The sequence below is a fragment of the Chrysemys picta genome, chromosome 2 (assembly GCF_011386835.1).
Source record: "Chrysemys picta bellii isolate R12L10 chromosome 2, ASM1138683v2, whole genome shotgun sequence".
Lineage (NCBI taxonomy): Eukaryota > Metazoa > Chordata > Testudines > Emydidae > Chrysemys > Chrysemys picta.
In genome coordinates, this window is record NC_088792.1 from 186,392,289 (window position 1) to 186,418,602 (window position 26,314).

The 26,314-nt window shown below is 45.1% G+C and overlaps 1 protein-coding gene across 1 annotated transcript; it reads left to right on the forward strand.

Annotated features, from left to right (window-relative positions):
* The first annotated feature begins 14,555 nt into the window (after positions 1-14,555).
* On the forward strand, positions 14,556-25,036 carry NRSN1 (neurensin 1). Its single transcript, XM_008164472.4, has 4 exons — positions 14,556-14,711; positions 16,644-16,720; positions 21,450-21,647; positions 22,585-25,036. The coding sequence occupies exons 3-4, from the start codon at positions 21,459-21,461 to the stop codon at positions 22,981-22,983; spliced, it is 588 nt and encodes a 195-aa protein (XP_008162694.1). The 5' UTR covers positions 14,556-14,711; positions 16,644-16,720; positions 21,450-21,458; the 3' UTR covers positions 22,984-25,036.
* Positions 25,037-26,314: the final 1,278 nt, after the last annotated feature.

A 26,314-nucleotide genomic window follows, 5' to 3' on the forward strand; every position in this document is an offset into this window, starting at 1 on the left:
AGGATTATCAATGAGAGGGTATAAGGGAACTTCTGGGGTATGGGAGGTACAAATCTTACGTATGAGCACTTTACAGCAAATGAGCAAAAGAACAAGAACAAAACATACCACAACACCTGTGAGCAAAATGCGAACAATGTTTCCCCCTATATCCCCTAGTTCTCCTAAACCAGGTATCCAACCCCAAAGGGAATCCAAAATAGTGGGTTCTCCTTCCTGGGCCTTCCACTGATTAAAGGCCCGTTCAGCTGACAAGATGTGCTTGTTAATGTCCTGTGAAAACTCTGGGACATAGTTACAACACTCTTCTCCAATAAGGGCACAGACAATTACAACAACCCAAATGCCCAGAAGATAAGAAGAATTGTTGACACTAAACAAGTCAAAAAATAACAAGACCAAATACATAGGCCAGGTCGGCCTTCTGTGAGAAAATAAAACCAATGCTCAGGGTTCTCGCGGGGAGTATGCTGTGACTGTTCAGAAAGATCACAACGCATTCCCAGTGACCCTTACTGTCTTTTGAATAACAGCTTAAGTCCCAAATCGTCGTTAGCAGTCTTCTCCGCAGGCTGGACAGTCCACTGTTCAGGAGTGGGCACTGCTTTCAGTCGAGAGTGATGAATCCAGTTCTTGTGTCCTTTGACCTTTGCCGCTGTATGGGTGACAAGCAGGACGGTGTGGGGTCCTTTCCACTTCTCTTGGAGAGGCTCGTCCTTCCAGGTTCGCACGAGAACGGAGTCACCAGGCTGCAGGGAGTGGACCAGAGTATCCAGCAGAAGAGGCTGTGAATCTTTGGTATACCTGTGAAGAGAAGAAAGAACAGCAGACAGAGAGCACATGTACTGAGACAAGAAACCACACCCCATTTCCCATTCCCCTGCCAGAACTGGGGTACCATTCATAGGCCATGCTCTTCCAAACATAATCTCGAAGGGACTAAGCCCTATCCTACCCTTAGGGAGAGCACGAATGCGAAGTAACACAAGGGGCAAGGCATCAGGCCACTTAAGAGAGGCCTCCTGACAGACCTTTGAGAGGTGTCGCTTGAGTGTCTGATTTGTGCGTTCCACTACTCCACTGGCTTGTGGTCGCCAGGGTGTGTGGAGCTTCCAGGGGATTTGCAGAGCACTTGATATCTTTTGAACAATTTGAGATGTGAAGTGTGTTCCATTATCAGATTCCATCCACTGAGGAAGGCCGAAGCGAGGAATGATTTCCTTGACAAACTTAAGAGCCACTGTTTTGGCAGTGTTGTTGCGACATGGGAAGGCCTCAGGCCATCCGCTGAATCGATCCACTAAGACGAGAAGGTACCTGTACCCTTGGGTCCTGGGAAACTCAGTAAAGTCTATTTGTCACACCAATCCTGGGCCTGGGGTAGGTTCCAGGGTGGCTGGTGGCACTGCTACTCCTGGTCGAGGGTTATTCTTTTGGCAGATTAAACATTCAGCTTGTACCTGTGATGCTAGGGGTTTAAGTCCGGAGGTTAGAAAATATTTATTCATGAGCTGGGTAAGAGCCTCTCTGCCTGCGTGTGTGGTCTGATGCAGTTTCTGCAACACTGGTCGAATCAAGCCCTTGGGCAGGAGGATTTTTCCCTCTGTGGAATAAAGCCATCCCTCTTTTTCCTGGAGACCGAGACTGTCAGCCAGGTTTCTGTCCTCTTGGGAGTACTGAGGGGCTGCAAGCTCACCCACTGATGGGATGAGGGCATGCATTTGGGCATTCTCCTCAGTTGCTGATTTCAGGGTAGCAGCTCGCTTAGCTTCCCTGTCTGCTCTGGCATTACCCTTGGTTACATCTTGATCTTCCCTTTGATGGGCTTTGCAATGCACCACTGCTACTGCTGAGGGGAGTTGTACTGCTTCTAACAGCCGGAGAATTTGAGCCCCATGCTTGACCGGGGAGCCTTGGGCTGTTAGCATTCCCCTTTGCTTCCACAGACCAGCGTGAGCATGCAATACCCCAAAAGCATACTTCGAGTCAGTAAAGATATTAACCCGTTTGTCTTTTGCCAGCTCGAGTGCACGAGTCAGGGCCACTAGTTCAGCAAGCTGGGCAGATATTCCTGCCGGTAAACTCTCAGCTTCCACGGTATCATGAAGAGACACAATAGCATAACCAGCCCTCCTTTGCCCATACACAACAGTACTACTTCCATCTGTATACCATTCCAAGTCAGCATTTGGGAGTGGCTGATCTTTCAGATCTGGGCGGCTAGAATACTGAACATCTATGATTTCTAGACAGTCATGTTCCTGCTTTTCTGTCTCTGGTAGCAGTGTAGCTGGATTAAGGGAGGGACAGGTCTCCAGGGTGACTTCAGGATTCTCTAACAGCTTCGCCTGGTACCGAGCAACCCGAGCCTGTGTGAGCCAAAGACCACCCTTAGTGTCCAGCAAGGCTTGGACCATATGGGGAACATACACTTGCACAGTTCCTCCCAGTGTCAGTTTTTCAGCTTCCCGAAGCACTAGAGCAGTAGCTGCGACCGCCCTCAAACAGGCTGGCCATCCCTTTGAAACTTGATCCAGTTGTTTAGAAAAGTATGCCACAGGACGTTTCCAGGCACCTAATAGCTGGGTAAGCATTCCCAAAGCTACCCCTTTTCGTTCATGCACATACAGTTGGAACGGCTTAGATATATCGGGCAAACCCAGGGCTGGAGCTTCCATAAGCTTCCTTTTCAAGATTTTAAATGCCCTGTCCGCTTCTGGGGACCAGTGAAAGGGGTCATGATCCGCTCCCTTAACACATTCATACAGAGGTTTAGCCCACAGTCCAAACTCTGGAATCCATATTCTGCAAAAACCTGCCATGCTCAGGAATGCCCTAAGCCGTTTACGGTTGCTCGGGATGGGAACTTGGCAGATAGCCTCCTTCCTTTCGTTTGAGAGCTGTCTCTCTCCCTGCCTGATGTGAAATCCCAGATATTGAACCTCTGAAAGAGCAATTTGGGCTTTGCTTTGAGATACCCTGTATCCTCGCAGTCCAATAAAGCTTAGGAGACTCACAGTAGCTCTGAGACAAGGGATTAGACCCACAGCAGCAATCAACAAGTCATCTACATATTGCAGCAGGAGGGCTCTGTCTGAATTATCCCACTCCTCCAAGTCTCTGGCCAAAGCCTGTCCAAACAGAGTGGGGGAATTTTTAAATCCTTGAGCCAATACTGTCCAACAAAGCTGCTTTTTAACCCTTCGTTTGTCTTCCTTATGCCTTGCAGTATTTTGCAGATCTCACAGTTGCTTGGGCACATTCAGGCCCCCCTTTCTCTTGGTTGTCAGCAAAGTCTTGGCTGTGAACAATGTCCTTGGATGGCCTGCTAGCTGTATTTTCCTCTCAGTTAACTCATTCTGTTCTCTTTCCTTCTCCCTTTCTCGTCTTCTTCTAACTTCCAAAGGAACCTTCCACTCTTCACTCATACACCTCTTCTCCAACCATTAACACATACTCATTGCCATCATACACCTTTCCCGTAACATAACTTCTGTACAGAGCTTTGAAGCAACAAACCAGGACGAGCACACTCACTTCTGAGGATTCCACTCGGTACAACTTCTGGTGTCCAATAGCTTTCCCTTTAAACCTTAAATGCCTTCTCTGTCTTCATCCTTAGATTCCGCTCCACTTCAGACAACAGGGTTCTCATAAGCATATTACAATCATCCCAGTCAGGCTTATGGCTAGCTAGACATCCTTCAAAGATAGAAATGAACTTGCTTGGATTCGTTGAGAATTCTCCTGCCTCTGCCTTAAAAGCAGCTAGATGTACAGGGTTAAAAGGTACATGCGAGTAGACAGATACTATCTGTGCTGGCCGTTCTTGAGTTTCTGGACGGGCTACCACACTCTCAGTAATCAACGGATACAATCCCACGGGGGGGGGGGTGTACTCTCTGAAGCCTGTGGGGGTGGAGGAGCCGAAGGGGACACCGATTCTGGCATTACAACAGTGGGAGGGTTCTGGGGTTTAGCAGCCATCACTACTGAGCCTGTCGGAGTCAAATGGCACTTGAGCAAAATATCAGTCCTATTTCTTAACACCATAAACGTATACGCATAGAGATGTTCATTCCATTTACCGGTTCTCTGACAAAACAAAAGCAATTGAAGGATCGTGTTGTAATTAAGTGATCCTTCCGGTGGCCACCTTTCTTGGCACTCTAGCTGGTACTGAGGCCAATCAACTGTACAGAACCTTTTCAATTTACTTTTAATCAACTGATCAGATCCAAACACCTTCCAGTTCACCAGAATGCATTCTAAAGGTGTACACTGTACCCTGCCGGCTGTACTCTGTCCCTGCCCCATACCAAGGGAGACTCTGGGCGTCCCCAGGTCACAACAGGCAGACTCTGGGCGTCCCCAGGTCACAACAGACAAGTCCCCACTGGACTGTTCCTACCTTATCCAAGGGTCCGGTTCTGCACCGTCACCGTCGCCCTATCAACGGGACCGGTTCCCCACCGTCGCCCTATCAACGGGACCGGTTCCTCACCGTCGCCCGCAGCTGCTTCTCCACTGTCTGTGTGCGTTGCACCGTTGTGCCCTCCGGGGTCGAGCAAACCACGTCTCCGCCGAGGCCCCCGATGAAGTCACCGGTGCGCGCTGGGCGTCGGTCGTTGCTGTAATCCGTCGGCCACCAGGAGGGATCCGGGCAAGGCTAAATTTCAGCCTCGAGCCCACCCAGGGACGCCAAAACTGTTGCCTGCCCTAAGGGGCTCGAGGGGACAACAATGGTCCGTCGCCCGGTGTGCTTGGCACCAATAAAGACACCGAGGGGAGAAAGCAAGCCAAGTTTATTTCAGAGCTCTGAAATGGCACTAGGAGACCAGCATGTCTCAAATCCAGTGCCACAAATACAACAACTTTTACCTTTTATACTCCAAACTGTTTACATACATCTCTTTGTTTGGCTGTTCCCCCTTACCCCTCCCTTCCAGACAACTGTTACAATAAGCTCTACATAAGCTTGTGAGAAAACTTTCTCAGTCTTTGCGACCTTGAGTTAGACGCCTGCAAACTAACTACCCCGCTTCTTATCTCTATTATTTCTGCTAGTGTGAGTGAAACTGCGGCCATCTGCTAAAAAGCTGACATTACATTTCTGCTTCAACCTACTTCAGAGCATGTAAACAGTTAGCATAGAAGTAGGTGAGAGTTCCCAAGATGGAGTTTGGGGGTTCAGATAGGCCCAGAGCAAAAGAGCTTCATCGGCACTTGTGGCCTTCCACTCTCCCGAGTTACCTGGTAGCTATGCCTAGTGGACCCCAACAATCAGAATAGTTCAAATCCATTAGCACCAACAACGGTTTCTGAAAGGACTTGAACCTAGCCATCTTTATAATGCATAAAATGGATTCAGAGAATATGGGAAACCAATGATTCCTACTCCGTATACTTTCAAGGCAGGATGGAAAAATGCTTGAACTTAGGATTTTGAATTGGCAGGAAAGAAAAGGCCGACTGTACTCTTAGCTCAGGAGTCACTATACACAGTGAAAAAGATGCCATGGTACTACAAATTATTGTACTAAGTACAAAGCTAAGTCATGTTTAACTTAATTTTTGCTAGCTAGAAATTTGTCAAGAAAGTGCCAACAGTCTCAGTGATATTTAAATAACATGCAGCCAAACTCAGATTTTAGTTAAAACTGCAGCTTATGCTATCAGTGATAGACTAGCAAGGGAGTCATTGGCAGTAATGCTCCCAGAGTTTGAGAAAATATCCTCCATTCATAAGTCACCTTTCATCCCAAAATGCTTTATAAACTAAATACTCTAAAGAAGACTAATTTAATGCCCTGAAGTGAAACCACCATTGGAGTAGAACACTGACTGTCCAATGAAAGCTCTGCACTTTCCTTAGGAAAAGGAGGTTGATACAGTCCTGGCACCATGAAGTCAGACAGATACAACCTTAACATTGCAGGTCATATGCAACCCAAGAATATGCAGGCCCACATAGATGGGAAGTGATGTGCAACCACTGGCACATATATATTGTATAAACAGTATCATTCAAAACCATCTACAGAGGTGCACAATAACAAAAGGAGCCTCACAACACCAATGAAACAGAAATATTGTGGTTACTATGCAGGACTAGACCCCCATATCTAAATAGAGTGGATCAGATTCTCCTTTGTATGGCAGCTTGTATAGTGATTTTACCTAGGCAAACTTGAGGGCAAAGTGGGTGTAAAGTGCAGCTACTGATGTCAGGGAATGGAGAATTCTGATTTGGTAGCATTCTACAGCCCCACCCCCACCCAGCATTCACTTAGCCCAGCTGTAAAATAACTACACAAAGTACAACGCAGTGGCAAATCAGGCCATTACAGTATGAAAAGATTTAGTGTAGCAAAAATGCAGAAGAGGGGATCACTTTGCAAAAGTCAGCATTGTGGATCTGAACCAAACGAAGTTACTCATATTACTGACCACCACATATCAAACACAAATATCTCTGCGACTACAAAGAGGGACGTGATATATTAGGGCAATGGTCAGAGATGTCATGTGGAAGACAAGCACATGTTGATACTTTCTCATGTTGACACCCGCACACACCTGGTCAAGCTCCTCCTACTGTACTCTCATCAGGCTGCTAGGCTCAGATTGGGCATGCTTTTGATCTCAGCTGGGTCTCAGCAGACTTTAGCCACAGTCTCTGGCCTCTCAGGCACAACTTCCTGGGAACAGACTCTCTTGTAGCACTTCTAGGGAATGGAACCCTGTGGTCCAACTGCATTAGTCCCCCAGGTCCAGTGTTGACTTCCCTCCCGCCACCCCAAGACACCACTGTCAGTCAAGGACACCCTCCCCAGAGCTCCTCCGGCTTATGTTTAACCCTTCAGGGACACCTGACAGTTGAAGCAGGAACTTTGCAAAAGAAATTTTAAACAGATCACTCTTTACTCACAGCCAGCACAAGCTATAAACAGATCTATGGAAAAATAATAAAACCTGTACTCAACTCCCTGCTGCTGGTTTCTCACCAGGCCAAGAATCCTTCGGGATTTGGTCAACGTCTGTTCAGGAAGCCCAGGATTCTATTATATCTCTTTCCTCTTTCATTCCTTCTGCCTTGCCTTTGTTTCCTGATCAATGACAGACAGCAATGCAGACAGGCCTTGTCCTTTCTCAATGTGCAGTCCCCTCTCTCAGGTGACCTCTCTGGTTAGCCCAAGCCCCTTTCAGGTGATCAAAATCTCCCATCAGGAGATCCATTGCTTGGTTACTAGCTACCTGGGAGAGATGGTTTCCTTGAACAGCAGCCAGCTCTTTGTCCAAGGGTGCATTGAATGATAGGTCATCAGGGTTTAACAACCCTCCATTGTTAGCCTTCTGCTAAGTGCAAGAATGTCTCCTGACACATCCTGAGTGTTCCAGCTCAATTTGGAGCGTACAAAGCCAAGGTGAAGGTGCAGAACAAGTTTACAATCAAAATGTCCTTCACAAAACAAAATGGAGTTTGATGGATTAATATATGTCTGCATGTCTCTCTATCACAGACATTTCAGTTAGGAAGCTGGAACAAATAAAGCTAGTATCAGAACGTGCAGTCCCAGCATGTTCTAAAACCAGCTTATAAAAATCTAATGGAGCAACAAGTGACTACAAAGGTTTACAATGTGGAGTGCTTGATCAAACTGGAGTGGCTGACAAAAAAATACCACACTGATCTGAGAATCTTGGGAATGCTCAGATGCCATTGCTAAGGGCTCAGACAAGTTTCACCAGCATTTCAGGTCTCAAGAAAGCCACCAGGCATATAGAAATGGGCCATCCAGCTGACCACACACTCTTGGACTGTAGAATACCTCTCAGCAAGGTAGCCAGCTCAAGCTATTGTTATTTAATATTACAATAGCAGCACCCAGAAAGCCCCAGTCAGATTTAGGACTCCATTGTGCTGAGGTCTCTACAAGCACATAGTAAAAGACAGTCCATCCCCCTCACCCCCAACGCACACACACACCTTGAAGACCTTGTGATCCAAAGAGATAAAGACACACAGGATTGGAAAGGAAGAGTGACAGATAAGCAAAGTGGTCCAAGTTGTTAGGTCCACTTCTTAGTTCTAGGTTGTTGTTTTGCTTTGTTTTAACTATTCCCCCGGCCCCTTCCTCATGCTCAGCAAGGTTGGCAGTGTCCACTTCATCCACCTACATTTCTTCTTCCTCCAAAACCTACTTCCTTACCATGGCCAAGGAGCAGGGAATGAGGGAGGTAGAGGCCAGAATGATCAATAAAAAACCATCCTCAAAATATTGAAAAGAAAATCAAAACCAAACATTTCTCCCCTACTTGGAGTTCTCCATTCCAGTGGGTGGGACTGTAGTGGTGGAGGTCTCCTGCATAGCCACCCTGCCTCCACTGGGTCTAAATAAATCCCCACTTTGAAGGAGGATAGAGCTCTCATTTCTGGTTGCAGGGGACAGGGAGAAGCTTTCTGTATAACTGCCCACCAGTTCTGAACAATTTCTGCTGCTTCTCCCCTGCTTGTGTGAGGAAGCCACTCAATTTCAGCTGGGGAAATGGATGGGGAGGACTCGGAGCTCAGAGAGTGCTCAGAGTCCTGCACAAAGGGAGCTGAACCCTACACCAAGCTACCTCTGTGTTAGACTAGTCAAAATGTAGACCATATTCTGCTAGGTATTTGAGAACTTAAAGCATTTCCGTTCATTTTTCTTTTGTAAAGGGATCCTCTGAGAACATGCTGGAATTTTTCAGAAAGCTGGACTATTATGGGCCGAATGTATTTCTACATTCACCTTCACCTAGAGAGCAAGGCGCATCAGAAAATCAAACATCAGTGCCAAAAATATTATTATGGCTGAACTGCTAATCCCTGGTGTGCCTGTTGAAATGGGATAATGGTCATTGGAAGCTTGCCATTGTCATTAAGCAGCAAATACTGACAGACATCTGCAATTCAGTGAACATGAATTTCATACCAATTGCAGCCTCTTGCTTAAGAAAGAAAGATGTTTTCAGGACCTGATGCTCCTGCTTATTGAACACAAGAAGGAACATAGGTTCACAGAAGTTAATAGGCTTCATTCACCAAGCCAGCAGTTGCAATCCCGTCACCTCTCAATACCAGAGATAGGCTTGTAAATGCCAAAACAGCAAATGCCAGTGGATCTAGCAGCAGTAGCTGCAGGGAAAACACTGCCTATAGATTTCTAAAGCCTTGACTACACTTGGGATTTACCCCAGTACAAACATTGGTGGCCAGGGCAAATCCCTAGTGAAGACAGGCAAAATTGCTATAAGCTGCAAGTTGCACTGGTGTAGTTTACTCCAGTTTCAAGCAAGGGAAAATTGAAGTGATGATAATTGTAGCCTGTTTGTAGTAGGGATTTGCATCTGTTCAGCTACACCATTGATGGGTGAATTCCCCAGTGTAACCAAGGTCTAAGCCTCAATGCTCAGTTAAAACTGAAGCCAGGAAAGGCTTGGCATTATAAAGTATTTTGTATAGCAATCAGCTTCCTTAAGTCATATCATGAATCAGACCATGGGTTTGGTTCTCATCTCCCGTTAGTTTTACACTGGGGTACTCCACTGAGTTCACTTTGTAAACAGTAAGGATATGTGGAGTTGCTTCTGAATTATACTGGTGTTACTGAAAGCTGAAATTGACCTTGTATGTACCTACGCTTAATAATAATAGCTGATTTTATAATTCTCCCATTTGATACAATACCAATAGCTGTCTTGGTTCACTGAGTGTTATTCATGTGTCAGAAAACAAATTAGTACTGCTAGTGACATAAGAATGGCCATAATGGGTCAGACCAATGGTCCAACTAGCCAATATCCAGTCTACCAACCATGGCTAATGTCAGGTGCTTTAAAGGGAATGAACAGAACAGGGCAATCATCAAGAGATCCATCGCTGTCACTCAGTCACAGGATCTGGCAGTCAGAGGCTTAGGGACACTCAGAGCATGGGGTTGCATCCCTGATCATCTTGGCTAATAGCCATTGATGGACCTATCCTCCATGAACTGACCTAATTCTTTTTTGAATCCAGTGATAGTTTCACTCTTCACAGTATCCCCAGCAATGAGTTCCACAGGTTGACGCTGCATTGTGTGAAGAAGTACTTCCTTTTGTTTGTTTTAAACCTAAAACCTATTAATTTCATTGGGTGACCCCTAGTTCTTGTGTTATGTGAAGGGGTTAATAACATTCCTAATTCACTTTCTCCACACCATTCATCATTTTATAGACTTGTATCAGAACCCCTCTGTAGCAGGTTGCAGACTCACTCCTGCAGCACCTCCTGCTGGTCGCTCCGAGAATTAGCTCTGTCCTAGCTGCAGAGCGCCCGCTGCAGGTGGTGTCCCACCCATTGCCTGCTCAGCTGTGCTGTCTGAGACCTGCATTGCTCCCTAGCTTGCAGTGTCCTCTTCTGGACACACCCCTTTCCAGGGGTAACGGCAGCCCTTCGGCTTGTACCTGCCTCAGTGGCCAACCACAACTGAAAGTCTAGCCCCTCACTTCAGGGCAAGTTGCAGTCTGTATCAGTCACACTCCTCCATGTCAGGTGCAGTACAAGGGGAACCCAGGCCCACCCACTACTCTGGGTCCTGGCCCAGGGACCTTCTGGCAGCAGCCATGTCCTGCCCTCCTTCTCTCCCCTCTACTGCTCATGCTCCCTGGGCCACTTCCATTTGGCCCTTACACCTTCTCAGCCCTTTCTTTCAGGAGCATCACCCTGACAGGTATCAGGCTGGAGCTTTCCCTCTACTCCCCTAAGCCTGCCCAACACTGCTCTATCTAAGGTGCTATCCCTGGGAGCCAGTCCTCCTCCCTTGCTTGTCAAGGAGAGACTCCTATCTCTTCTGCTTTGCAGCCTTTATATAGAGCCAAGCCTGGCCCTGACTGGCTGCCTTTCTGCCCTTCGCTGATTGGCTGGGTTGTGCATAGCCGCTCCAAGGGCTGCTATTAACCCCTCTTCTGCCAAAGTGGGGCAACTGCCCCACTACACCCTCTTAGCGGTCTCTCTTCCAAGCTGAAAAGTCCCAGTCTTTTTAATCTCTCCTCATATGGAAGCTGTTCCATACCCCTTAATCATTTTTGTAGACCTTCTCTGTACCTTTGCCTTTTCTAATATATCTTTTTTGAGGCGGGATGACCAGAACTCCATGCAATATTCAAGGTGTGGGCATATTATGTATTTATATAGTGACATTATGATTGTTGATGTGCAGTCACAGGTATTTCATATTTTCTTCTATTTATTCCCTTTTGTCAATAAAGTGAATGAGCAGAAATAGCTTGTTTTGTGAAAGTAGCATATGTACTTATTTATAGAGGACTAGATGACTCATAAGGTTGGGAATGGAATAGAACATCTTTCATTCCTAGGTCCAGAAAGGTTGGTAGTGAATGAAAGTCAGATTTTAGACCTACAGGACAAATAACCAGGAACTCTCTTCTTCTCTTATTTTGAAGATTAGTACTCTATTTCCTTTTCTCCTATTTGCCACCTTCCCAGATCTCCATGATTTTTCACAAATAATTGTCAACGGTGCAGAAATTTCATTAGGTAATTCTCTTAGGGTCAGATTGTGATACCATTACTCATGCCGAGTAGCACCTTGTTCTACCTGTAGCCCTGTTGTCTTCAATGTAACCATGAAAGGCATCACACTAATTTACAACTCATGACATCTAGGCCAGCTCATTTTTATACATTCAAATGTTCATTCCCTTATTTTCACATAATCAATAGCTATTTTAACAAGGACTTCCTTATTTCCAAACTATCCAAACTTCTTTTATCTTTCTTTGCGAAGACAGATTTTTAGAAAAGGAGTTTGGTGTCCCAGCTATTTTAAACTCATCATTAATCTCATTTTATTTCTCATTTATTAAAAGTGCTTAAATATTTATAAAATCTTCCTGCTTTCCCCTTGGCTAGCATTAATTCATTCTGTTTTAGTGTCCTTATATTTTTCCTAAAAGCCTTGGCTCACGCTCTGCATTCTTGTTTGGTTGACTACTCCCCCATTTTTCTGTTTCAGTATAGGTGGGCTTTTATAAACCTCAGATCCTTTAGCAGTCTTTTGTGACACTATATTGTCTGTTCTTTTTCTTTACGTTCTCATTTTTTCCCAGAGTAATGGTTAGTTGTATCTTAATTATGGCACATTTTTAAAATCCCTGGCTACCCATGGGTTTTAATGCTTCCTCTCTAACAGCTCGTTCACTAGATTACTTAATCCCCCCAGATTTCCTCTCCTGAAATCCTTTTGCTGTCAGATAATCCACTTCTTTTTGGGGTCACAGGTGCAAAGCTTCCCACATATTTTCACAGCCTCATTCCTTTTCTCCTTATCTGTAAGATAGTTATTTCAGAATGGATTCTCCATTAGTTGCAGTCTTCTTTTTCTGACTCTCAAAGCTATCTGCAATGTAATTTAGGAACCACAATGATGCTGCCCTTCTAGTGTTCTAGAAAAATGTTGTAAGGCATCAAGTTACAGCACTTTTAAAATATTACATTTGTGTTTTAAGTGCAGACTGTACATTCTCAGACAGGACTAAAGAACGTAGACCTTGCACATTCAGGCTGAGACAGCAGTACCTCCATTTAAACCAGAGACTGCTTCCCCATCCACATCACATGGTGACAGACCAACAGAAACACCAGAGACAAGATCTTCAGCAGGTGTAAACTGGTGTCATGCCCCCGAAATCAATGGACTTGTGCTATTTGCACTGATGGAGGGAGCAAGCAGAGGCCAAAAAGGATTATCAGGTATGAAAGGTGCTGTACAGGTGGTGAACTGGCACACTACTGTTCTCCTTTGCATTGTCAATGTCATTCTACAGAAGTTATCTGCCAACCAACCTGAAGACATGAAATCCAGACTAGGATTCTAATTAGTTGCCCCTGACAAATTCATTGCCACTATGGCACTACTAAGTCCTACGTCTGAGGTAGTGGCAGCTGGTGAACTTTGGGGCAAGTGGGGTGTAGCAGACAATAAAAATCATGGCCACTTACCCCTATGGCACCACCTCCAACCCTAGAGAAAGGGAGGATCAGCCCTAGGAAAGTTGCCTTCCTATGCTGGCTAGGGCCCTGGCTTAGCTGGGCCAGTCCTGGGACTGCCTGGACCTCCTTCGTGGGAACCTCCTCCTCTTCTCCCTCTTGTCACATCCCCCCTCTCCACTGCTGCCTCCTCCTACCCTGCCTGGTGAAGCCTCCTTCAGCAGCATCTCCACCTTCATTGCAGGGTCAAGGCCTCCCTCCAGTAGCTCTGCTGCCTTCAGTGCAGCAGTGAGCCACACAACCCCAGCCAGCAGATCCTGAGAGAATGAGCAAGAACCTACCACCAGAGCCAGTCCTAGCACACAGTGCTTCCCTGACACACCACTGTGGGGGTGGGAGCACTCTACAGTCATTGCAGCCTGTGGCTTGGATGGTGAAGCCAGAGGCCGAAATCCCAATACAGATTGCCACAGCTTTGCCTCCTATCAGGCCTTGACGGCATGTGCCACAGGGGTTGTGGAGAAGAATGCCCTACTACTACATATGATTCACACACAGCAAATCTATAGCAAGCTGTGATTCATACTTAAACACACACAGGTGGGGCAGTGCCCCAGCGCCCTGTATACACGAGATACCATTGGTCTGGGATCATTATTATAAAGACACATGATACAATTTCCTCTTGCTCACAAAATGGAAGCAGCCCTGCAAGCTTGGGCGTTGCTGAGCGTGGATTCCTTTGGGTTTAACACACCATAAGTGGACAATGAGATGGACAGATACACAACTTAATCATTTATTATTTATATTGCAGCAGTGCCTAGATATCCCCCCTCCCCGACGGGGACCCCATTGTTGTAGGCAGGCTATAAACTATAAGATCGTGAGAGCTAGTCCTGGCCCTGCAGATTTTACAGTCTAAGAAGACCGGCGGGACAAAGGAAGTGAAATAGGTGCACAAAAGGGAAGTGACTGGGCCAACATCACACAGTGGGGTAGAGACAGAAGCCAGGATTGGAACTCAAGTCTGCTGATTCCCAGTCCACCAAGGAGCAGGCCCCTGATCTTGCATTTCCCACTGAGCCCTAGCGGCTGGCTGGTGGCACAGGATGCTGAGTGACAGAGTTTGTCGGCGAGGGCTCCAGGCGAGCAGCCCCTCTTCTCCAGGCCCGGGGAGCACCTTTAAGGGCCCTAGCCAAAGCCAGACATCTTGTGTTTCAAATCCATGACCTGTGATCCTTCTGCACGGGAGGGAGAAGGGGGGAATCTCTGGCTTAGTGCCCCTCGTGCACCCTACCAGGGGACGGGGCTTTGCCCGGTTAGTTCTCACGCCTGCCGGGTTGTGAGGCGCTGTGAACAATGGGAAAGGAAGTTACAGCGCCTGTGGGGCAATGGCAGGGATGGGGAGGGGAGCGCCCACGCGCCGGGGAGCGGGTCTCCAGCAGCGGGCTAGGTTAAGCGAGCCGCTCGCTCAGCCCCGGCTGCGCCCGCCCTCTCCGCCGCGGCAGCGCCCGGGAGCGGCGGCTGAGTGCGCAGGCCCAGGGCGAGCCGGGCTCGGCGGGAGGGGACACATGAGACGCGGTGTCTGAGCGCGGAGCGGCTCAGAGCGGAGATGGGAGCCGCGCGAGAGATCTGCAGCTAGCCCAGCTGCACTTGCTCAGCCGGCAGCAGGGAGGCTCAGGTAACCAGCGCCGAGCGCGGGCAGTGCTGGGGGGCCGGGGGTGTGGAATGGGGGGGACCTCTGTGCCCAGGCTCTGTTGGGCCGGGCTTGTGCGGACGCACTTGCCCCTGGCAGTTTTGCAAGGGGGGAGGCTGAGCCGAGGAGGCGGCACGTTTCTGTGCTAGTAACCGGCGGGTCAGACCGCAGATCCCGCCGCCGGCTTTTACAGGACGGTATTGAACTTCCAGATTAGCCCCCTTCTCCCTGCCCCCAGAGAGAGGGCAGCTGCAAAACGCTTCGGCGTCGTTGCTAACCTAGGCGCTACGGCAGCCCTGCAATGGGAAAGGGGCTCTTGGGTTGGTTCCACAGCTGGGACTGGAGACCGCGCCGGCTAAAGTGCAGGACAAGCCCAGGGCGTTTTCGTTTCATATTTTGGTCTTTGGGAGCAGACCGTATTGGTCTGGCTGGGCGAAGGGTGCGTCGGTAAATTACCCCCCGCAGAACAAAGTGAAAACGAATCACCAGTTGCTGGGAGCCGGCTGCTTCGCGAGATGCTTTGGAAGCGCTTGACAGCAAATGGTGAGGCCGGCTCGCCTCCCGGGAGTCGCTGCTGGGTTTCAGCACCATGGAGAGCGCGCTCCAGGCAGCAGTGAAGGGCACTGAAGGCCACTTCCTCCTGCAGATCCGAAGCGTGCAAGGAAACCAGTTGCTCTGGGGGTTGCACTGCTTCCCTCCTTGTTGGTGCCATCGGTGGCACTGGGAGATTTACTCCTCTCCCTGCTCCAAAAACAAGTAGTAATTCAGGCGTTGTTTATGTCTTCTGTAGATTAACCTGAAGAGGAAAATATGGTCTTCTCCATTGTTGGAGGGCGTTCTGCAGCTGGAATGTTTATCAGCTAATCAAAATAAAACTAAGCCTCAGCCATCTCTGAGATTCTGCTGATACCTTAGTGAATATAATTATGGAAGGTGGAGAAAGTAGTAACTGAAATGTAAACAAATCTCTTTAAAGAGGGGCTAACCTGCCTTCCTGGGGCAGAGGAAGGGTAATGAGTGGGGATTGTTGATGTGATTAGAATGGGGGGTTGAATTCCTTTGCAACAGATATTCACAGGAGCTATACTATACAGTAAGTACATTGGACGTTTATCTGGGGGGATGCCATCGACCTTGTTTAACAAAGAAAAAGTAAAAAAATAGCCTTCCTTACTTGTTCCTAAAGGCGTGTAAGTATAGGAAACTTGAAATCATGATTACTTTCATTTACAGTATGGTGCATCATATTGTAATTACTCACCCGGATAAAATAGATTTAACCTGTTGCAAGAAGCATTATTTAAAAGTTGTGATGCACTAAGTGTGAGACTGTGGCATTACCATGAGCCCTTAGTAAAGAATACTGCCTAGTTGCACTGATCTCAGAGCAGACCAGGGGCCTCACATAATCACAATATGGTCTTTGCTTCCCCCTTCTTGACTAAGGGAAGTAATTTGTGCCATTTCTCTCGCTGGTGTAGTTTACTTCCTCCTTTGTGCTGCCTTAGCTGAAGTCAGGCTCCACCCACCTGCACAGACTGGGGAATAGCAGCTGTTCAATACCCTGAACACAAAAGGGTGTAGCCCATGCAGGAAATTAATGGGGTGCCTTATGTCCACATTCCTCTCTGTATGGCTGTGTGACAGAGCTCACAATTGACTCCTCAACAAGAAAAGAGGCTTGTACATAAAAGGCATGATGCAAAGCCCACTAAAGTCAATGGAAAGACTCCCACTGATTTCAATGAACTTTGGATCAGGCCCAGCCTGCCTTGCTTTGGTTTCTATCCTAAGGGAACATTAGGTATGGATATTAGATTTTGTAAGCATCAAGATTATCCCATGAATTATTATCCAGTATCTATGTTATTTACTCCAGAATTCACTATTTCTAGGGGGGGTCTCTTTTTCCTGTAGGTAAAGATTGGAAAGATGAGCCTTTAAACAGAAAGATCAGAGTGTCTAACATCAGAAAGAAGAGAAGGACTTAAAACGTAAGAACCCATTTTAATTTGTGTTTTACATTTGCAGGGTCATTTTCTTCAGTTTTAGCATAGCTTTCAAATTCAGTTTTCTAAAAGGTAAACATTTAATACTTAAAACAATTAATTTATCATGAAGCAGTTTGAAAATTCATTCAGTAGTTTCTCCTGAAATATGCTCAATGTTTTACCCATCTATTCACAAAACTGATCACTACCCTCATACCCCCTCGCCTGCTGTATCCGTGCAATGTAATAAAGTGCAAAATAAACACAGGATAGTCTTTCCCCATGGAATAAAGTTGCTAGGGGATTGCTACACTGCAGTTGCATGTTCTGAAGTTCTGATTGTAACTTCTCTGTATTTCTAGAGATGGATAATGATTACACTGGTCTGCTGTTATGCTGTGAATAATTCTAAATATGAACAGCTGTCCCTTGGCTTTATACAAGCTCTAAGCTCAGACCAAAACACTGATATAGGGTAACAATGTTTACCCCACTTTTGGGCCAAAGATCCCCAAGCATAGGCTTTTAGGCCCAGACCCTTCAGGGTATTTAGGCACCTCAATGGGAGTGAGGTGCCCAAGTACCTTTAAGGATCTGGCCCTTCATACCCACATCCACAAAAGTGAAGCCTATGCCAATACATTCAACACCCCAACACAGTAACTGTCATTTACATGGATCTGGTACAAATGGGTGCTTTTGAACACTCCCCCACCTATTTATTGTGGACTCCTTTACCTCACCTCCCTTCAGCACTCTGTTCAATTCCACTGCCTCATTCTCATATAGCAAGAGCCACATTCATGTTGCAGCTCAGAAGACAGACTACACCACTCCAAATCACCATTGGGGACTGAAAATTTCTGCAACCTCTCCTTCCTCTGTCTAGGAACTGATAGTATCTCTACATGAAGAACCAGAGGCCAGGATAGATTTGCCCACATGTAACAGCTTATTTGTCTGTGTGTTTGAGCAGTGATTAGGGTGAGTGGGGGGGAGGGGCAGGGGTTATAAAGGTGTTCATGAAAGCATCCAGTAGCACTGGCTAAATTGAATCAGATGTTTATTTCTTTTCATTCTAAAAAAAGATCATGATTTGATGAACTAGCTGTCACAACAGTAACACTATGCTCCACTCTTTTGACTAAAATTTTCTTTTTTTGTCTGCTACCCTTCATTCTGTGATACACTTATCTACATTTTAACTCATAAATAATCAAATGCAATTATAAACATTCTAGATTTCCACTCTAAACTTGTTTTAGTATAGAAAACAATCTACATATAAAATAAGTAATCCCAGATTGTGTGGTTATCATGGGTTAATCCCACAGTGAGGAATTAGATTTTACAACATATCTCCTGATACACAATGTGGTTAGTGCAAAATAACTATACAGTACCTTTTTTAATGTGGTACATAGTTAATTTATGCTGATCTTTACAAATTAGTCAATCTGTGCCATATTACCTTATGTTTTCTTGAATTAATTACAGTAAATTACAGAGGAGAATGAAGAGCACTAGAGATATTGGGCCAGATTCACTGATATGCTCCAGTTGCTTTGCATGATTCTGCTGATGCAAAGCAATTATCAGCCTAGCTTAACTTCCCCAGGAGACTGCTGTGCACAACCAGAGCAACACAAAGCAGCCAGACACACTAATCAAACTGACCCATTAGGCCTCATTCTCCCCTACCACTGACCTTGTGTTGTCCTTTACATCTGTGTAAAGTGCAAGTAAAATACTTCCATTCTGATCTCACTATGCACAAATTAAAAATGGTTGTACAAGTTGCAAGTCAGTGGAGACTCACACATACAGTTTATATGAGGATATAGTTTTGTCCTGCGATATATGGGACTTGACTGGGAATCAGGAAATTATTTGGTATTGGAGGGATGGCAATCTACTTCCTGCTCTGCCAGTGATGCTCTATATTGACCTTAGTCAATCCCTTAATTTGTGTGTGTGCACTTCAATTCTTTTGGCACACCCTCAGGTGAGCTCAAGACACTTTACAAATACTAATTAAGCCTCATAATAATTTGCGCATGCCTCGATTTTCCACATCTGATAATTGGGGATAATAATGCTTACCCCTCATTGCAAGGCAGTTTGAGGTATATTATAAGATATTATTGTGTCATATCTTTGAAGGAATATATCACAGTATGAATCTAGCTATGAAAGGGCTGTGCAGATAAGGAAGCTATGGTAATTCATACAGCCACTTTATAGTCTAGTGCGGTACACAGTCAAGTGCAGAGGATTAGAGGCCATGATTCCTGGGTCCATGTTGGATTCTACCATTAACTTATTCCTGCCCATTCTGGCTAATAGCCATTGAGGGACCTATCTTCCATGAATCTATCTAGCTCCCTTGTGAACCCCGTTATAGTATTGGCCTTCACAACACCCTCTGGCAAGGAGTTCCAGAGGTTGACAGTGCATTGCGTGAAAAAATTATCCTATTTGCAATGCCTGTCTAATAATGCTTTGCAGTTGCCCAAAAGGTTTGTAAGAAGACATCTTGATATCCTTGTAACTCTATCACCAGGGAAAGGCATGTACCTGTGTACCAGCTAATTTGCTTTCTGTGTTTCAGATGTGTAGTTCTCCCTTAAATCAGACAGGCAGGATAATGACCAATAATCATATAGAATTGTCTTGCTTTCTGGGGGCTGCCTCCAGCTTTATTATGTCTGATTTAAAGACATCTACCTTCCTCTTTAACTAAAGGGAGTCTCTTGTTGAAGACCGTTAGGCTGGGAGTCTGTACCATCTCAACCAATCAACAGAAAGAAAATCAGTCAGAAAAATGAGAATATTATTTCTGTGAGGAAACACCCTAGGGAGGAAGAACAAGAGTCTTGAGGCTGAAGGGGAAAAAAAGAGAATGGGAATCTTTGGACTCCCATCCCACTCCCCACAGGGAGAGCTTCTCACAGAAGCGCTGCTCTAAGCACTCTGAAGTCAAGGGCTGCATCTGCAGACATCTGGATGCTTAACAGAGAGGATCTAGGAATGCTGGGTGGCAGCTTTGCAAAGCTTGTTCACCAGCACCTCCACTCTCCAGTGCAGGAGGTGGTCATGGAGTGGGCTCCAAATCTCATTGGACAAAGAACTTCCACATGCTTCCAGGCCTCCTGGATACTGGATTTGATCCATTTGGCCTTGATATATCAGAATGCTTTGAGGCCTTTCCACAGAAATTCTTATGAAACTAGAATGGCAGGAATACATTAATACCCGGGGAATAGAAAAGCTACTACAATCAGAGAAAAGTGCATAAGATTCCTCAACACTGAGTCATGAAAACAACCAGGGATGAAAGCAACCAGTGGATTACAGGATTAGTGTCATAGCGATGCCAATTTCTGTACCTACCAAGAGCCGAATTCTGCCATTGGTTTTAATTAGCATGCTCCAGATTTTTACATAATTTCAGTGAGTGATGCAGTATTTGTCCATCTCATTTAACATAGAGGGAGCTGGTATTCTATAGTGAGTGAAATCATGTGCATTTGGGATATTGCACTAGTTACTGAAGGGGATAGAAGCCTATAAAATGCAAGAAAAGGGGGCTGGAGTGGGAGAACCTTGTTAAAACAAACAAGTTAGGTATGCTTGCATTGCACTGTTTTAAGAAGTCAGGTGTGTTACTTGAAGCTGATGTTAGGTCTCATTCATACCTTTTGGTTCATATAATCCTACTAAATCCATAACAAAAGCATTATAATACTTCTAAAATACTCATCTACAGATGTCATATTAAAGTGGCATACACATTTTTAAAAGGCCCGATTGATTTCACTTACACTCATTTTACACTACTGCAACTCTGCTGAATTCAGTGGAGTTACACCTGTATAAGTGAGGTCAGAGTCAGGCCCTGGATATTTAAAACAGAAAATCTTTGTTTTACTAGTACTTTATTACAATGGAAAGAATTTAGAACACTGCATTTACTTTTTGCAGTGGGTGAAATCCTAATCCTTGTGCAGTCAATGGGGCCAGACTTTACTTCACAAATTTACTATCTGCATCTAGTAAATTAAAATAGGCTTGTTAGTTTGTAATAATTTTTATTTTCTGATTTATAGATAATAGAACAAATGTTCCATCCTTGAGTGTATTTTTATTCAGAAAAACTAATTTTAAGGCTAGTCTTCATGACCAGGTCCCCCGTGGCTATTTATGTCACAGTTATATATAATCCCACCGTTATGTCTCTGTTTTACAGGCTTAAGAAAAAATGAAGCCATCGAGAAGAGTTTGTGAAATGTTCCAAATTAGCAGATAAAGCTAGCAAGCGATGCCTAACATGACTAATAGTAATGGCATTTGTATCAGAGATCGAGGCACTCAGCCCCGCAGTCATGCAATGTCTCTAAATTTACATGAAATTAAATGATGTTCCATCATGAATTATGGCACTGGAAATGCTACGTGTAAAAAACAACTTTGTTGAGTGTTCACGGATCCATCTTTAGGGTGTAATCCTGCAAGGTGTCAAGGGCTCTCAGCGCCTACTGACTTCAATAGGAGTTGAGGGCCCCCCACACCTGCCAGGAGTGCTCAGCACTTAGCAGGATTGAGCCCTTAGTTTGGAAGTGTGGGATGGAGATAACTCTACAGGGCTTCTTCTCTTTCTAGAGCTCATATCAAGGGATTATTTGCAGCCCATTTTGATTGAGTCTGTCTTGTGTGAAATCTCTCATTGCAGGTGAGAAGGATGAGCTCATATGCGGATATCTGCAGCTCCAAGCAAGCGCAGAGCGGCACGGAGGGAAGTTATCAACGCTATGGAGTTCGATCCTATCTGCATCAATTTTATGAGGACTGCACAGCTTCAATTTGGGAGCATGAGGAGGATTTTCAGATCCAGAGGTCACCTAGCAGGTGGAGCTCTGCATTCTGGAAGGTACAACTCATCACTCTACAGAAACTATTATTTGGTACAGGCCCAGTTTTCAGTAATTGCTGAGCATCCACCCTTTGAAAATGAGGCCCTTTTAACATATATATCCCGTTAAGCATCAAAAATTGAAGCACACAAAATCAAGTCACTTTTGAAATCTTAGCTGTAATTTGTAAAAGTGTGGAGAAATGACTCTCTCAGCACATTCACACATAGCTTTCATTGACATTCATAAAAGCATAGGTGCGTGTATGATCAAACTATCAGGGAAACAATAAGGGCTTGGTTTACTAAAAAGTTAGGGATCCTGTGGAAATCAATCTTTGCACTTATTATTTAAACTGGGAAGGAAATGCAACATTGTGACTTATTTCTACCACACCATCCTTTTAACCTCTGCAAGATAAAACATTTCATGGACAGAAAACAGGAGGTGGTCATACGTAATGACCCCACCATGGGTCCTCAGCAGGGTTTGAATCCAAGACTTTCAGTGCCAAAGCTCAGACCTCCACTACCTGCGCTAAAGAAGGAGCTTTGTCACCTAGTAGCAGTAATAGGTTAAGAACATAAGAACGCCCCTACTGGGTCAGACCAATGGTCCATCTAGCCCCGTATCCGGTCTTCAGACAGTGGCCAATGCCAGGTGTTTATTCCCTGTAAAACAGAACGGGTAATCATCCAGTGATGATACATGCTTACAGCCTCTACCCATGCTTATTTCTTTTTCCTGAAAGCTCCCATATATATGTTGATTTAAACAAAGATCAGTTGTAGAAACGATTCCAACATAGCAATTCATCCACATATTTGAATTCTATGAATCAGGGCTCAGAAGACAACGTCTGCTTCCTGGTAGGATTGACAAATATTTGTGTAGACAATGAAAATGTTACAAACGATGAGGCCACATTCATTTTTAACCCTGTTTGTTTTCCAGGTCGGACTCATCTCTGGGGTGGTTTTTATGCTGATCGGGTTAACAGTTCTTGTAGTAGGTTTTCTTGTGCCACCGAAAATCGAAGCCCTTGAAGAAGATGATTTCGTTGTTGTGGATAACCATGCCATTCAGTTTAACGGAGCCCTTGATATATGTAAGCTGGCAGGAGCGATCTTATTTTGTATTGGCGGGACCACAATGGCAGCATGCCTGTTGATGTCTGCTTTTGCTAAAAGCTACTCCAAAGAAGAAAAGTATCTTCAGCAAAGGTTTAAAGAGAGAATAGCAGACATAAAAGCCCATGCACACCCAGTCACAAAAGCACCAGCACCAGGAGAATCGAAGATACCTGTCACTTTGTCCAAAGTTCAAAACGTCCAACCTTTATCAGAAACCTGACATTTCCCTTTTTAATTTATACATCATTTAATTTGAAAAGGTCAGCCTTTGTGAGCATATGAATTTGTATTTACAGTACAGCTTCAAGTACTCTGCTCTGTAAGAGGGGAACTGATTGGAAACCTTATCTAGCAGAATTTAAATGTTGGCAAATGAGGGAAGTTTAGGTGATTAGTGCTTTGAATAATGTATACACATTCAAATATATGAATTGTGTAAACGAGTGCTCACCTATGTTGATCTAGGTCAACCTACGAACATGGTTACAACAACACTGGAGGGGGGGGAAAAAAGATTTTTAATTTCTTATCAGTTTGTGTCATTTGAGAAAAATGGGCATTTTTATACCAATTGTATCATGGCTATCCAAAATTATGCTCTGTTTAAAGTAAATGTGGTGTGTTTTTTTTTAGCTATGGTAGTTTTTAAAACTTTTTTTAGACTTGGTGTTCTTTCACTTTCCAGTCCTGCTGTACATGGGGTAATATCCTGCCCTCTTTACCCATGTTTGTAGTCCTGTCATTTTCAATAGTCTCTATAAAAATAAGAGTGTACATGTACACATTCTAGGTCTCTCACACAGAAGAAACTGTGCTGCCCCGATTTTGATTAAGGCACATCAGCCAACAGCGTTTCCATATGGGAAACAAACATAATTTTAGGCCCAAATTTGTCACCATCCCTCCTTTTTAAAATCACCAAATTTTATTAACAAATACAAAATAAGGAAAGCAAGATTATGAAACATCCTATTTTAATTAAGAAAAAGAACTCCACATTTCCCCATTGGTTGTTTGGTGTGGTATCCCTCATCATGAGTCTTTGCCAAACATTCTTAAAACTCATCACGCACATTTGGGCCTTGGCAGGATGGGAATTAGACTATGGTTTAAAGCAGTGGTCACCAACTGGTCGATCGCGATTTCCGGTGGCAGCACAGTATGGCTGCTTAAGGCTACCCTGCCCCCACACCTCTCCTGGAAGCGGCCACTGTGGCCCCGGGGGTGGGAGGGCAGGGGTCTCCCTCCCTGTGTGCTGCTTCTGCCTGCGAGCACCGCCCTTGCAGCTCCCATTAGCTGGGAGAGCTGTGGGGGGCAGTGCTTGCAGAGAAGGGCAGGGCGCGGAGCCACATGTCCTCTGCCCTCCCCACCCCAGGGGCAGCAGGGGCGCATTGGCCCCTTCCGGGAGCAGCGTGGGGGCAGGGTACGCATGGAGCCTGCCTTAGCTTCGCTGCGCCCACTGCTGACTGGGAGCCACTGGAGGCAAGTGCTGCCCGGCGGGAGGCCACACCCCAACCCCCATCCCTGAGCCCCCTTCCAGAGCCAGCACCCTGTACCCTCTCCTGCACCCCAACACTCTGCCCCAGCCTGGAGCCCCCTCCTGCACCCAAACTCCCTCCTGGAGCCTGCACCCCAACACTCCCTCCTAGAGTTTGGACCCCTCACACCCTCCTCCTCCACCCCAACCCCCTGCCCCAGGCTCAGCTCAGAGCCCCCTCTCACACCACAAACCGCTCAGCCCCAGCCTAGAGCCCACATCCCCTCCTGAATCCCAACCCCCTGCCCCAGCCTGGTGAAAGTGAGTAAGGATTGGGGAGAGTGAGCGACAGGGAGAGGGGGGAATGGAGTGGGGTAGATCTTGAGTTGTCCTTAGATTCAAAAAAGTGATCTTGGGGGTAAAAAGGTTGGAGACCACTGGTTTAAAGTGAAATTACTAGCCTGCTGTGTCCTGTCTCTACATAATCCCATTAGTTGACCTTAAAGAATCTATCTAAAGAAATTTTAAAATGTTGTTCTATTTTTATAGATAGTAGAGTAAGCTCTCCTTAACCGGAATACATTTGTCTGGCTGCTTACCTGAATATTTGTCCTTTCACTAAAGAAACTTAATTTTGTTCTCATATGAGGTAAATAGCTCATCCTCTTAATCTATGGATTTAAATTAATGATGTGTAAAGAATGATGTGACCTTTGTATTCTCTGACAATTCATTCCACCTTATAGTTCTGTTTATTTTTTGAATGGATTCAGTAAAGTTATATGAACAAGCCAAACATGAATTTTGTGGCGAGTCCTTTCAAGTAACTATTTTCCTTTCAAAACATAAAATATCAGTTTCAAAGATGAATCAGCAAATGAAGTCATATAGCTGCATAGCACAAGCGAACCTGTTTGTGTTGATGCCCTTTGTGCATGAAGCGCATTGCCAGTTTCATGCATAGTGTGGAAATTGGTGACAATGACATTGAATCAGATTCAGGATGGAAAACTCTGGCTATCCAGATTAAGTCTGGAGGTGGCTGTGCTCCATGCCTTGCTCATTCAAAAGTTCTGGATCTGCAAAGCCTTTCATGGACTTTGGAGGTGCAGAAACCAGAAGGAGGGTTTTGTGGGGTTTTCTTTGAGTTGAAACTGGAATAATTGTTATGAATGGTGATAGAAGTAAGAAAATTGTACTTGATGATGCTAAGAAAAATTTCAGCCAGACACAGCAAGGTAGATTACCATAGCAACACATATTTGAAATGCCTAAGGACCAACACTATGTAAGATGGACAATGATGACACCATCACAAACAAGAAATTGCACAGACTGAAACAGAATAAAATTCTGTGTATAACTGGCAATTTATTGGCACCCACAACTTAGAGTGCAAAAGCACATAGCAACCCATGTTCAAAACAAGAGTAGTTCACAGGGAGGAGAGGATGAGTGGGTAATAGGTGTGGGACACAAGGGCAGGAATCAGATGTATGTACCAGATGCAGTTTGGGTGCCACACTTTAAGAAAGATGTGGTCAAACTGAGAAGATTCCGGAGGAGAGCAAAAAAAAGATAAAATATTTAGAAAACCTGACCTATGAGGAAAGGTTTGTTTACTCTTGAAAAAGACGACTGAGTCTTCATGTATGTTAATGGCTGCTATAAAGAGAAGATTAACAATTTTCCATGCCCACGAAAGGTAAGATGAGAAATAATGGGCTTAATCTGCAGCAAGGGAGATTTAGGTTAATATTAGGAAAAAAACTTTAACTATAAGGCATGTTAAGCACTGGAATAGGCTTCCAAGGAGATTGGGGAATCTCTGTTAGGTTTTTAAGAACAGGTCACAAACACATGTCGGGATTATCTAGGTATACTTGGTGCTGCCTCAGCACAAGGGGCTGGACTAGAAAACCTTGAGGTCCCTTCCAGCTCTATGTTTCTATGATTATATAAAACAAGCAAAGACTGCAAGTGTTTCGTGGGGGTGGGAGGGGAGAGTTCTGATGATTGCTTATATGGTGTGTGATAAACACCACCAAAACACATCATTCACAGTTGCTTGTTC